The sequence below is a fragment of the Panthera leo genome, chromosome C1, assembly GCF_018350215.1.
Source record: "Panthera leo isolate Ple1 chromosome C1, P.leo_Ple1_pat1.1, whole genome shotgun sequence".
Lineage (NCBI taxonomy): Eukaryota > Metazoa > Chordata > Mammalia > Carnivora > Felidae > Panthera > Panthera leo.
This window is the reverse complement of record NC_056686.1, coordinates 92123423-92137870: the sequence shown is the minus strand read 5'-3', so window position 1 is coordinate 92137870 and position 14448 is coordinate 92123423. Positions and strand designations below refer to the sequence as shown.

At 43.1% G+C, this 14448-nt stretch overlaps 1 protein-coding gene across 1 annotated transcript; it reads left to right on the top strand.

Annotated features, from left to right (window-relative positions):
- The first annotated feature begins 4140 nt into the window (after nt 1-4140).
- On the top strand, nt 4141-13542 carry HENMT1 (HEN methyltransferase 1). The gene is made up of 8 exons (XM_042953200.1): nt 4141-4445; nt 5364-5465; nt 6716-6826; nt 9130-9245; nt 9835-9969; nt 10985-11164; nt 11824-12022; nt 12894-13542. Exons 2-8 carry the CDS (start codon nt 5442-5444, stop codon nt 13317-13319), a joined length of 1191 nt encoding a protein of 396 aa, XP_042809134.1. The 5' UTR covers nt 4141-4445; nt 5364-5441; the 3' UTR covers nt 13320-13542.
- Nucleotides 13543-14448: the final 906 nt, after the last annotated feature.

Sequence of the window (14448 nt, the reverse complement as noted above, 5' to 3'; positions counted from 1 at the left end):
GAGCTGGACATGAGAATTCAAGTTCATAAATGAGCTGGCTAGCAGGTTAAGGCAAAAACTCTAGATCCAGGAATCCTGTACAGGCCATTAACTTAAATTCTTTAAATATTTTAAAATTGTGGTAAAATATAACACTGAAAATTTTTTTCCCAGTTTAAATTGATTCAACAAGTCTGTTATGCTGAAACTTACCATCTTATTTAAAAAATTTTAAACATTTATTTACTTTTGAGAGAGAGAGAGAGAGAGACAGAAAGAGAGAGGACACACAAGTGGGGGGGGGTACAGAGAGAAGGAGAGACAGAATCAGAAGCCGGCTCCTCCCTGTGAGTGCTGAGCCCAGTGTGATCCTCGAACTCATGAACCATGAGATCATGACTTGAGTGGAAATCAAGAGTCAGCCACCCAACTGAATGAGCCACCCAGGTGCCCTAAAACTTACCATTTTAAATATACGGTTCAGTGGCATTAAGTATATTGATATTGTTGTGCAACCATCACTTCACCACCCACCTACAGAACTTTTCCAACATCCCAAACTGAACTCTGTATCCATTAAACAACAACACTCCATTCCTTCTTCCCCCCAGCCCCTGGCAACCACCATTCTACTTTTCTGTCTTTATGAGTTTGACTACATTAAGTGTCTTATATAAATGGGCTCATCTTGAAGGGGAGGAAAAATAATGTTCCCTCTATCCTTCTGAGTTTTTGGCTGAGACCCCTGTAATAAAAAACATATTAAGGGGCCCCTGGCTGGCTCAGTTAGTGAAGCATGTGACTCTTGATCTTGGGGTTATGAGTTTGAGCCCCACATAGGGTATAGAGATTACTTAAAAGATAGATTAAGAAGAGAAAAACAGACAAGTTTATTACCATGCATACCTCGTGTATACATGGGAGATACCTGGGAAGAATGAGTAACTCCCGGAGAAAGCCCAAACCAGGCCAGATGGGATTTAATCCCATCTTCAATAAAGATAAAAGAAAGATGTTGGGGTAGGGGTATTGGGGGAGGCCAGTTATGGGAGGTTACTAGGAAAAGCACAGTAAACAAGGGTGATTTTTTTTTTTTTTGCATTTTTTTAATGTTTATTTTTTAGACAGAGAGAGAGAGGCAGAGAGAGAGGGAGACACAGAATCCGAAGCAGTCCCTAGGCTCTGAGCTGTCAGCACAGCGCCTGATGCAGGGCTCAAACTCAAGGACCCGAGCCACCCAGGTGCTCCTTAAATGTTTATTTTTGAGAGAGGGAACGGCACAGAGAAAGGAAGACAGAGGATCCCTTTTAAGGGCTTTGCATTGACAGTAGTGAGTCTGATGTGGGGCTCAAACTCAAGAACCATGAGATCATAACCTGAGCTAAAGTTGGATGCTCAGCCGACTGAGCCACCCAGGCACCCCTTATTGAGCCACTCTCTTAACCCTGAGAATAAGTCAGTTAAGTTAAAGAGTTGTGCCTCATTTCATGAAGTGGTGTTGTAGGTGAGATCCCAAAGTTAGGCCATATGGAACAAGCAATCAGGATTTAATAAGAGGCATTTATTAAAAAAATTTTTTTTTAATTTTTAAAAAATATTTATTTTTGAGAGAGAGAGAGAGAGAGAGAGAGAGAGAGAGAGAGACAGAGAAACAGCACATGATCGGGGGAGGAGCAGATAATGAGGGAGACAGGCTCCAGACTCTGAGCTGTCAGCACAGATCTCCACGTGGGGCTCTAACTCATGAACCGTGGGATCATGACCTGAGCAGAAGTCAGAGTGCTTAACTGACTGAGCCACCCAGGTCCCCCAGTAAAAGAAAAACAGAAGTTATGGGATAGACTACAAAGTGAGTTTTTGGGTGCAAAGGGGCAGGTAATTGAGAAGATTTCTAGATGCTGGACTTGAAGCATCTTCAGTCAGACTGAGGAGAGGCAGTGGTGACCATAGATTTTCCTGGGATGCAGTGTGAATGTCTCTGGTGATGTCACCAGGTGTTCTAGTGAACTTTCTGGTTTGGCCCATATAACAAGGCACAAAGGTTGTCCATACATGAAGTGTTGTGGTGACTTCCATGGAACTCATATCAAATTAACCAGCTTTGGCTTTCAGGGCTTTTGGAAAAGGACACTTTGTGTTATTACTGATTCCAAGTCAGAAGGATGGGAGAAAACTGATAATGTTAGAGAGTCGGATATTGGAGCAAACTAGAAAAATTCAAGATCCAGTCATTTGCAGGTAGATAACAAAACCTCAAAGACAATGAACAGGACTAAAATCTGATACTCATTAAAGTGTGCTACTGAAAATTATTTTTCCTTGTTCCCTTGCCCCCTTCCAGTATTTGTCCTTTTGTGACTGGCTTATTTCACTTAGCATAATATCTTAAAGGTTCAACCATATTGTAGTAAGTTAGAATTTCCTTCCTTTTAAGGGCTGAACAATATCTCATTCCATATATATGCGACTTTTGTTTATTGATGGGCATTAGGGTTGTTTCTACCTTTTGCTACTCTAAATACTGCTGTGAATATTGGTGTACAAATATCTGTTCAAGTCTCTGTTTTCAATTCTTTTGCATATACACTGTTAATAGGTAAACTGAAGCATACTGACATTTTTAGGAATTTGAAAAGATTAACTCAGATCAGGTAGGTCGTAACCACCGTCAGGAACTAGAGGAAAGACCTGTATAAGGAAGATGCCAAAGCAAAGCAGGGAAATTATTTGACTGGTTACAGCTTAACCAATTACCTTATTTGGGAAAGCCTAGAGATCTGTTTGCCCTTGGACATTCTTAGGTTTCCATGTTTTAACCTTGAGACACTTAGAGGTTTAGGTTTGCTTATGTAGGGCTGCCAAGGCACTAGAGTCATCTCAGTCTAACGGCCTCCTTGTTTAATTAACTTAAAAATACCCAGAAGTGGAATTCACTTATTAACTTGTAAGGTTCTGTTTAAAAAAAAATTTTTTTTAATGTTTATTTATTTTTGAGAGAGAGACAGAGACAGAGTGTGAACAGGGGAGGGGCAGAGACGGAAGGAGACACAGAATGGAAGCAGACTCCAGGCTCCAAGCCATCTGCACAGAGCCCGGGGCGGGGGTGGGGGTGGGGGGGGTTGCAGCAGGCAGGCTCGAACTCATGAGCTGTGAGATCATGACCTGTGCAGGAGTCAGCCGCCCAACCGACTGAGCCACCAGGAGCCCCTGTATGGTTCTGTTTAAGTTATACATTGTGTAATAAGGAATATGCTCCTCTAATGAAGACAGTCTGTTCACATTGCAGTTTTAACCCCAGGACAATAGGAACCTCTCAAACAGTGAAGCTTGAGTTATATGCTTTTTACTATGAGACTAGACCCTCAAAACACCAAAAACAAAGCTTGTGTAATCTAACCTTGTGATATTCCAAAACCTTTAGCACCGTCCTTTGCATATTGTAGGTGTTGTTTGAAAGTACAGTTCTAATATATAATTTATGATATATCAGGGGATTATTAATTCATTGGTAAACACCAGCTTTTGAGTCTTTTAAATGGAGAAAAAAAATTTTTTCCCAAAGGCGGCGGCTTCGCATCTCTCCCCTCCGCCTCCTTAAACCCTTCCATCACATACAATAAAGAAATAACCGATTATAAAGTGTCAGGTTAAATGTCTGGCAGGAGAAGGACAGGATACAGTAACTTTTCTAGGAGATCATACAGTTGCATCCCCAGCATGCGTAAATTACCAGTTGGAGGTTTGGGGGCTGAAAGAACGTTCTTCTGGGCTTAGATGTTATTGGGCCAACTTTACTCAGCCCAGCGTCCTCTCCAGGCCCCTGGGGATTGTTCTGAGGATCGGAGAGGCGGCTGAATCGGACACAAGCCGCAGGCCGGCTCGCGCTCCGCCTGGCCGCTCACCTTGCTGCCTTCCGCTGCCGGGGACCGTTTTCTGTTCTTTGCTGCGAACGGCGAGAGCCAGGAACCCAACAGCCGCCGGAGCCCGCCTCCCCGCTCGCGGCCCGCAGACGCGCCTGGGGCGCCGCCGCCTCGACTCAACAGTCTCGGCTCCTGGAGGGCCGGGGCTGGTCGAGGTCGCGCGCCAGTGCGGGGCGTGGCGGTAACAGTGGTCTCTACAGAGGTTCCGAGGGAAGGCTAGAAAATGGCCTCGGGACATGCGCTACAGCGGCCGTTAAGAGACGCAAAACCAACGCTTTGGAACCTGGAGCCCGGAGAGGAACAGGGCAGGGCGCGGAGCCCGCGAGCGCCACCTACCCTGAAGATTAGGGAGTACCGCGGAAGAGCTGGCGGCGCAGGTGTGGGCGGTGCAGGTGTGGCTCCGGCGGGCAACGCCCCGCGGCGAGGCGGCGCTAGCGGAGGCTCGGGGGCGGGGCCCGAAGTTAAATAAATACAGTGGCGGCGCGGCGGACCCACTCTGTTTTCTGCGCTTTGCTTTGCTGCGGTGGTCGAACTCCTTACGCGGAGGTAGGACGTAGGGGGTATCGTGCCCTATGCAGACTTTGGCATTGGGTCGCTTGGGGTTGGGGGTGGCTTGAGATAGGACTTAGTGAATAACTGAAAAGTGAGGTGATTGACATGCTTACGTTTTAGGCTGAGAACCAAAATTTAGTTTCAAGTCCATCTAAATTGGATAGATGTTGATGTGTTTAGTTTATCAATTACTTGGGACATTCCCCCCCCCCCCCCCCTCCCGCCCCAGTTTGATTTTGGTCATGTGTGAGCAAGTGCTTGAAAGAAATTCAGGGGAGAGGGGTGCCTGGCTGGCTCAGTTGGTGGAGCATGGGACTCTTAGGGTCCGGAGTTCAAGCCCCATGTGGGTTGTGGAACCTACCTAAAAAATTTGAAGTTGAGGGCTTTAATGAAATAGTCACAACTGATAGGATTGTTCAGTTTGTATCAACTTTAACAGGAACTGGGAAGAATGTGTGTTACTGCATTTAGCCAGATTTGTCCTAGTGAAAAGTCACTTGGGCTTTCTGTGCTTGTTTCTTACCCGAAACCATACTCAGTAAATTCTGTGGATTAAATGGTAATATGTAAAGAGAAGGGAGGAAGCCTGCTTTCTCCCTTTCCTTGCCTTTTTTTTAAAACTTAGATTATTTTTTTTAAAAATGTTTATTTTTGAGAGAGACAGGATGTGAATGGGGGAAGGGCAGAGAGAGAGGGAGACACAGAATCTGAAGCAGGCTCCAGGCTCTGAACTGTCAGCACAGAGCCCAATGCCAGGCTTGAACTCAAAAACCACAAGATCATGACCTGAGCTGAAGTCAGACGCTTAACTGACTGAGCCACCCAGGCACCCCACTCCCTGTCCTTGTCGATTAATACAGTTCTTTCTTGTCCAGGCTCCTCTTTATGAGAACTAATATTTTGTGTTTACAGAAGAGTTATTGCTGATTCATAGAACTTGAAGGAGAAATCTGCTTTTTGTCTCAACGAAGCTTCAAACTTGGAAACAAAATGGAAAAAAACAGCATGGAAGAGGTAATGCTGCTTTTCTCAACCTACTTGTGTGAGTTATCTCCCTGAGAGGTATTGTGAGGTAGTTAGAAGTAAAATCCATCAGATTTAGTCCCTAACATTTCCCAGGGTGTTGGTTGGGATTGAATAAGAATCTACATAGATGAAATTTCACATTGGTGTATCTGAAGTGGAATAATTTCTGGTTGTTAAATTAAAATCTACATTAGACACATCTTTAAAAAATGTATATTTTTGAGAGCTACTGGGAGAGAGGCAGAGGGAGGGAGACAGAATCCAGAGCAGGTTCCTCTCAGTGCAGAGCCCGATGAATTGAGGCATTTTTTTTGTCTGAAGAAATTTGATTTTGGCCACGTGTAAGCAAATGATTGAAAGCAATTTGGGGGTGCCTGGCTGGCTTAGTCGGTAGAACATGCCACCATTGATCTCAGGACTGTGAGCTCAAACCGCACATTGGGCTCTGTGCTGGGCGTGAAGCCTACTTCAAAAATGTTTGCATTTATTCTGGATTAATCCAGATATTATGATTAATCATTCATGTTAAAGAAATTCTGACACTTGTAGAAGTGATTAACACAACTCAATGAAAAAGGAAGGCTTTTCAAGGACTGAAATAAACATGACAGTAGGTAGGGAAGGTGGATTTGGGTTTAACTCCTATATTCAACAGTTTGTGATTTATAGCCTATGGGATTTATAGTCTATGAAGACCACAAGGGTGTCAGGGTCTTGCTAAGATTTAACAGGAATCGGGATTAAGGCAGCCCAGGGGGATCAGATTACAAAAGTGGTGGTGAGGAATTTGATCTGATAAGAGTTTAATGAGCTATTTAGGGTAGGGAATTTTTGTCTCAATTGACTTAGTAAAAACTGGGCTAATAAGCAAAGACTAGTCAAGGCCTAGTTAGAAGAGGTTTTAAGGAGCCTGACTTCAGTTGGGTCAAGAAGTCTTTGTCAGTCTCCTGTCTCCAGTCTTGGCAGTTCACTCCGCTATAAGTCCCTTGTGGCTAGGAGACTTTATTGTTATTAAATGCATTCATTAGGAATTTTGCTTTCGGCAGACTAAACTCTAGGAAAGCATAAAGCCAGATTCTCAAAAAATAGAAGGCTTAGATGAACTGGAGAGGAAATGCAGTATCACATAGTGGTTGAAAGGCCAAGGTATTCTACAAAGTGGGGAAATTAAGCTGGTTTTTCCTCGTGGAGTTCCTGAAGTTGGGCATGATTGAGAACACTTTTTTTTTTGTTTAAAGTTTCAGCGCAGCACTGTTCCACGCAAGAACGTGATCGAGTTCAGACCTCCATTATACAAACAAAGATACTTCTTTGTTAAAGATATAGTCAATCAATATAAACCAAAGAAGGTAGGTATTTTTCCTTTATTTTAAAATAAAAGTTTATCTATTTTGGGGTGCCTGAGTGGCTTAGTCATTTGGGTATCTGACTCTTCATTTCAGCTTAGGTCATGATCTCATGGTTTGTGAGTTCAAGCCCCATGTCAGGTTCTGTGCTGATTTGTGGAGCCTGCTTGGAATTCTCTCTCTCCCTCTCTTTGCTCCTCCCCTGCTCACCCTCTATCTCTCTCTCAAAATAAACATTAAAAAATCTATTTTGAAAAGAGTGCGAGTGGGGGAAGGGCAGAGAATCCCAAGCATACTTTGTGCTGGAAGATCATGACTTGAGCCACCTAGGCGCCCCAGTATTTCTCTTTTCAAACACTGAAGAGGGTCTTATGAAATGTGTAGTCAAAAAATAGGAAAAAACTTAAGGATTTAGCAAGTGTGTTTAGAATATTCAAAGCTTTGTTACAAGGGAAGGAAAGGGATTAGGGCAATAGGGAGAACCCTGACTGTAAGATCAACCGGTATCCCAGTAGTTGGGAAAAAAGGTTTTTGTATAAAAACTGGGTGTGGGGAAGTGGGATAAAAGGGTGGGTACAATTTAATTCCCCTGAGGCTATCCTGTTTTCTAGGAGGAAATCCTTGAGTAGAGGCTGCCTTCAAGTTAAGGCGTGTGTGGGAAGAAGAGCTTTAGCTAGTTGGGCTAACAAGAAATTGGGTATACTATAGAAGCACAGTTTAAAGCTGCTAAGACTGTAATTTGCTCTCTGGGATTAGGTTTTTTAAGTGCTTGCTATGTAACCCTTCTCCCCCATAGGTGTGCCTGCTTCAGAAAAGAAAATTACTGATTGCGGCCAGGGCACAACATTGTGGTTTACCTAAAACATTGAAGGAAATGATTTTGCAGTCAAACACATTTGAGGACTGAGTATAGGTTGAATATGCCTTATTTTTTAAAGTTTATATTGAGAGAGGTGCCTGGAGGCTCAATAGGATAAGCATCTGACTCTTGATTTCAGCTCAGGTCATGGTCTCACAAGGTTCCTGAGTTTGAGCCCCATACCAGGCTCTGTGCCGACGGCATAGAGCCTGCTTGGGATTCTCTCTCCCTCTTTCTGCAGATCCCCTGCTCACATGCTCTCTCACCCTCAAGCGTTAGAAAAAAAGTATTTTGAGAGTGAGCAGGGGAGGGGCAGGAGAGGGAGAGTCTGAGTGGGGTAGAGGCTGAGAGAGGGAGAGAATCCCAAGCAATCTCTCCATTGTCAGCACAGAGTCTGCCACCCAGGCTCCCCTAAATGTGCCTTTATTACTAAAGTATAGTTGTATTCCCCTTTTCCAGAGGAGAATTAGTGGCTTTTTGTTTGTTTTTTAAATATTTTTAACTTAATTTTTGAGAGAGTCCTGGAGAGCGGGAGAGGCCCAGGAGACAGGATCCAAAGCAGGCTCTGTGCAGTGAGCACAGAGCCTGATGCTGGGTTCAAGAATTCAACTGTGACTGAGCCACCCAGGCACCCCCTTAGTGGTTTTTTTGAAAGCATCCTGGTAACTGCTGTAATGGAGAGTTTATGTAATCTTCGTTTTCTAACGGGATGAATTTTGAGGTAAACTTTAGTCTGTTTTTTAAACCCTTTGGAAACCTTTTTGTGCATTTTAAGATATATGGAATCTTTCCTGAGTATCCAGAAATAGTTCAAATCCCCAGATATCCCCTTTAGACTGGATTAGAGCCAATTAGCTACACTAGAAGCTGATTTGGGGTATCTTTGGTATTGGGTACCTTTAAATGTCATTAAATTTTTATCTTAATTTCCTTTTCCTAAATTGGCAATCAGAAATTTAGGTGATACAGCTGTGGTAAATGAAGACTTTAGGGCATGATTAAAAAATCCATTTAAGAGTACATAACATTCACAATAAGGGGAATAGGTTAACAAGACTGTGGATAAATTATAAAGCACTGGTAAAGATCAGGCTCTGTCCTGATGTTTGTAGGCACCCTTTTTTTGTGTTAATTATGAAGCTCAGAGGTATAAAGTTTGTATAGGGTACCTGCTTGCCATGTGTGCTGTCTCTGTGCCAGGCCCCTAGGATGCTCTTGGTACTCAACCTGAATTAGAATTTACTTGTAACAATCCACAAATCTGCCTCACCGCCAACCCATCTAATATCTCAGATTAATTTCCTTTTTGTGTACCTTTTTTCTACCAAAAAGATCTTGGCATAGTGGTTTATTATATTGTAATTTATTTCTAATACCCAGTTTCCTATAAAGGCTTTGGTCATATTTGACTTCTGGCTATGTCTTCAATGTTCTATTTCATCTGTAGGTTGCAGACTTGGGGTGTGGTAACGCCACACTCTTATGCATGCTGAAATTCCATAGTTGTGTTCAAGAACTTGTTGGAGTAGATCTCCTCATGGATCGTCTGTTAGATTGGAACAGGTAATTCAAGTGGCAAAATCTTAAATTTCTTTTTTTTAAAAAGTTTATTTTGAGAGAGTGGGAGTTGGGGAGGGGAAGAGGGGGAGAGGGTCCCGGGCAGGCTCTGAACTGTGTGGAGTCCCACATGGAGCTTGAACTCACAAACTGAGATCATGACCTGAGCCGAAACCAAGGGTGGGACGCTTTACCCAGCCTCCCATGTGCCCCTAAATCTAATTTCTTTAATGCTGGACCCCAAGGCAACTCATTACAGAGGATTTAAGTTGCCCCAGGTCTTTTAATTTAATTCAAGGCAGAGCAGCTCTTTGGTCTCTCTCTTGTACACATTTTTTCAGGAATGTTTTTCCTCTACAGAACAAAAATTTGAAATCACTGATCCAAAGGGAGTGGGAAGACCAAAAATATTGAGCAACAACAATATTCAAAATCTTGTTCTCATTGGCCAATTTTGAGAGGAAGTTACCCCTATGCTTAATGCATCAAGTCATGGAAAACTGATATAGGGAGATAATCATCAAAAGATCAGATTTATAGCTGGTGAGATAATTCTAAATTAGAGTGTTCAAATGTTCCTTCTATATTTTTGCAGTGATAAGTTGTCTCCATCAATAGGGGATCATTTAGGTCCTAGGGACCTAGATTTGAGTATTGTCTTGTATCGTGGCTCTGCTGTAGAGAAAGACTCCCGCTTGCTTGGATTTGACTTGATAACATGTATTGAATTGTAAGTATTCTTACTGTGTTGAAGTTATTAGAAAAATGTGAATTAATCTCCGTAAATTAGTGTCCTAACTAGATTTAAGTCCTCTTAATTCAGATTTGTAAAGTATATGCTTGACAGTTTGGACTGGCTTTTTACTAGCATGTTTTGGGGCTTTAATTCAGAAATTTCAAATTTACAGGTAAGCTGCAAGCAGTGCCAGGATCACCCTTTATGCAGATTCACCTATCAATTTTCTCCCCTACCCTTTTCTGAATTAATTAAGGGTAGGTTTTACCCATCATAGCCTTTTGCCGCAAATTCAGAATGTATTTAAAAGCAGGGGTGTTAAATAACGAGTCCCCCTCACTTCACTTTTAATAAGAATACTCATGTTTTGGCTCTTGGTGATTATGCCTTCCTGGAATACTGTAGAACGGTATTTGGGTCCTTCTCTGGGCTTCCATTCACAGAGGCCCAACGTCCATTTGTCTCTCCCCAGTGATGCTAATTTTGATAACTCCCCCAGTCAAGGTATATGTTCCTACTGGCTGCCTGTATTAGCAGTTGATCTTGTCCTTGGGTGTGGGTAGACAACTCTACTGGGATCTGCTGCTGAAGCCCACAACTTATTTAAGACATTCTGGTCTTATGGCCCTGCAGGGCTCCTGGGGAGCTTGCCAGTCTCCCCTTGCATGCTTGAATCCATTGTTCATTGTTGGTGCTGCAGACTTCACATGTAGTCTCTGGCACTTGGCTATTCATCCTGGTGTCTGGGTTTGTCTGTTTTCTCATTACACATTCACTGTCCTGGTTGGTCTACCACAGAAGTGGTTGTCTTTGCGTCCTGCCAGGGAGTGGGCAACATGGCTGATGGGCAGAGTGAGAATATATGAATAGTTGATTTTTAGGTCATGTAAGTACTATTATATATTCAGAGAGGGGATAAATCAGTGTAGAGATAGAAAGTGTTTGCTAAATCAACTAGGAACATAATTGCAAGAGAACTTCATTCTGTCATTCCCATTAACCATTTCAGAATAGAACATTTGGATTCAGAAGATCTGGCCAAGTTTCCCGAAGTTGTATTTGGGTACTTTTCTCCAGGCATGGTTGTCATCAGCACACCAAACTCAGATTTCAATCCCCTGTTTCCAGCATCAACCTTTAGAAATTCAGATCACAAGTTTGAGTGGAACCAAACGCAGTTTCAACACTGGTGAGTTCATAAAGTGCTTCTTTGTTTTTTTGGGGGGTGGGGGATCCCACAGGAGTTTAAAGTACTATGAAGTCAATCTTGACCCCTATACATTACTGAAATTATTTTATCATAATAAAATTCCCAGGATGCAGCTTAGCAATTAATAAGATCCTAAAGGGACCAGCATATTTCGGCAAAATAAATGGGGGAGTTTATTTTTTATGTCCCACAGGCAAGCGTGGAAAAATGGGGTGCACCAGGTGCTTTTTTATATGAGAACATTAGGAGTATCTGTGTGGAGGAAACAGAACAGGGTGTGGGGAGGTGAAGATGTGCTTCATGCCCTTCATGTGCAGGGGTGTTTCCTCCCAGGAGCTTGAAGGGTGGTCATGTTTCTGGCATAACTGCAAACCCTAACAGGTGTTGGGACTGTAGTCATCATGGTCTTATTTACTCCTAAATTCTCCGTAACTTTCCCTTTCTCTCATTGTGATCACTTGGAAACTGACACTCATTATCCTAAAGCACCTCAGAAGTAAGCAAAACCTGTGATTTGGCACTATCTGGTGCTGTAAGAATTTGCAACGAAAGTATTTTAGTTGTATTTACGCTCTATTCTAGTGGAGGTTCTTTAACAGAACCTCTAAGTTTCAGAAGATGGTTTCTTGTGATTTCAGGGCTTCAAATGTGGCAAAACTCTATAGTTACACTGTAGAGTTTACTGGTGTGGGTGTTCCACCACCATGGGCTAAGCATGTTGGATACTGTACCCAGATAGGGATCTTCAAGAAAAAGCAACCAGATCCTGGCAGCTGGATCCTGGCAAAACCAACTGGATCCCGCGTTTCAGAGCCAGAGGAACATGCTTATCAAGTTGTGAGTATTCTTTGTGAGGTAGCTACTGGGGCAAAAAGCACATAGATTAGGATGGTTAATTATAGTGGGTACAGAGTCCCCACTGTAGAGATAAGTGTAAATGACCTTATTTTGAGATTGACCCTAGGAAGATCCTTCATGCTCACAAATGGTGTCAGAGTTGGTCTACTGCAGTCCAGGAGACCACCTGGTCTTTTTCCGTATCTCAATGTGCACCACAGAGAAAGATCTGGAATCCTAGAAAGCTTCCAAGTGGTTGGGCCAGCTACCCCCCATTGTAATCTGTCAGGATCAGCAGCAGGAAAGAGGAATGCCAGCAGACTTCCTCCACAGCGTGGCTCCGGAAATGACTGTTGGCAGCTGAGCCTCTAAGCTTAAGCTTCTTAGACCCTTTTGGTTGGGTTCAGGAGGAATGGTGAAGAATAAACAACACATTTCCCTTTTTTTTTAATTTTTTTTTAACGTTTATTTATTTTTGAGACAGAGACAGAGCGTGAACAGGGGAGGGGACAGAGAGAGAGGGAGACACAGAATCTGAAACAGGCTCCAGGCTCTAAGCTGTCAGCACAGAGCCTGACGCGGGGCTCAAACTCACGGACCACGAGATCATGACCTGAGCCGAAGTCAGCCGCTCAACCGACTGAGCCACCCAGGCGCCCCAACACATTTCCCTTTTAACAATTTTTCTTTGCCTTTTTCCCTCTAATATCAAGTATAGGAACATTGGGCTAGTGTGAATTTGTGAATAGTGTGACTTGGTGGTGGCTTTTGTGACTTTGATCTTGATAATTAGAATTTTTAAAAGCAGATCAGATAATGTCTGTCAGTAGTTTGATTCCCATTATACTGTGGCATTTTGATTTGCCTTCAGGTTTTTACAGCCTCATTCCCGAGTTTACAGCAAAAACACTTCCTCCTGTTTGTATTGTGTACGGAGGTGTTAAAAGAAGTCGAAGCCATAAGACAGAAGTATGTCTGGATTATGAAGAGAAAGGAATCCAGTGAACCCGAGTCAGAAGAAGACACTGACAGTGGCTTGGTCAGACGGCCCGGATTATTCCTCACCGATGCCCAAGTAGCCCAAATAGAGAAGTCCCCCAAACCCTACTCTGTGGGAAAGAGGTTTTATGTACCCCTGAAAAGACTTATTGGTTATCCGAAGGTGAACCGCTTGGTTGCTGATGTGTCCACGCTGAGAACACTCCTTGCTGAAGGAATTCCAATGCGACTGAACAGAGCTCATACTTCAGTGCAAATCGACTTGGACCCTTACGATTACCCTCACGATTACCGTTAGTGAGCGGGAGCTATCTTTATGTCCTAAAATTCATGATTTTAAGGATAGTTAGGCTCATTTAGAAAATTACAGTCATAACATAGGTAGCTTAATTTTGATATTAACCTCGTTACGTGTTTTTTTTAAATGCTTTTTCGGGTGGATGGTGTAAGTTCACAGTGTGCGTGTTCAGGTTTTTTTGTTAGACCCATGTTGATGTGACATTAAAATTTTTAAAAATAAATTGAGTTATCAATGTTTAAAGCTTTTCCCAGGGAATAAGAGTAACTTTAAAATCTTCTTAGGATTCCCTACCTCCTTTGGGCTAAATTCTGACCTGTAATACTTAGATAAAACACAAGACAGGGTGGGGGGGTGGGGAGGGGAGTGGGTGTTTGAAGGGAAGAGAAGCCTCAGAAGCCCTGTCCAGTTTTAGAGCATCATCCTCTTCGGGTAGTTTTCTGGTTACAATTGGGGTAGTGGTCTCCATTGGGAGAGAAATAGAGTTTCACACAATGGGGAGAACTGGTCTAAATGAGACACTACTTTCTGAAGTATAGGGAGGGGTGTAGGGTGTAAGTTGCCCACACAGGGCAGCTCTATCACCAAAGGGACTTAATTCATCCACTTTCCTGTTCTGATGCCCCTTGGGATGTTTTAGCTTCCACTTGCATATTCCTAGTCAGGAGAAAAAGGAAAAGGGACAAAGAGCATGTGCCAGCTTTGGGTAAAGTTCTACACTGTTAGGCTCTTGTTGAGCGGATTGAAGTCCTCCTTACCACCTGGGGAAGCTGGGAGGTGTAGTCTGATATTCTGGGAGGGCGTATGCCCACTTGACACTCCTGTGAAGGGACAAGGACAGAAAGGACATTGTGGCAACTGCCACAACGGGCATATCTTCAACTAACCTGGGAGAGACTGGCTGTGCAGTGTTGGTGCTGGGAACGGCGTGCTGGGGCAGATTTTTGAAGCCTTTTTGAAGGGTTAATAAGTAGATGGAAAGTAGATTTGGTGAAGGCAGGGAGGGAAAGAAGGGATTCTGGAAGAGAATCTGATCACTGTAACCACTCCTATTTTTTTTTAATTAAAACACTTAAAAAAAAATTATTCGGAGAGAGAATCCCAAGGAGGCTCCATACCATGGGTCTTG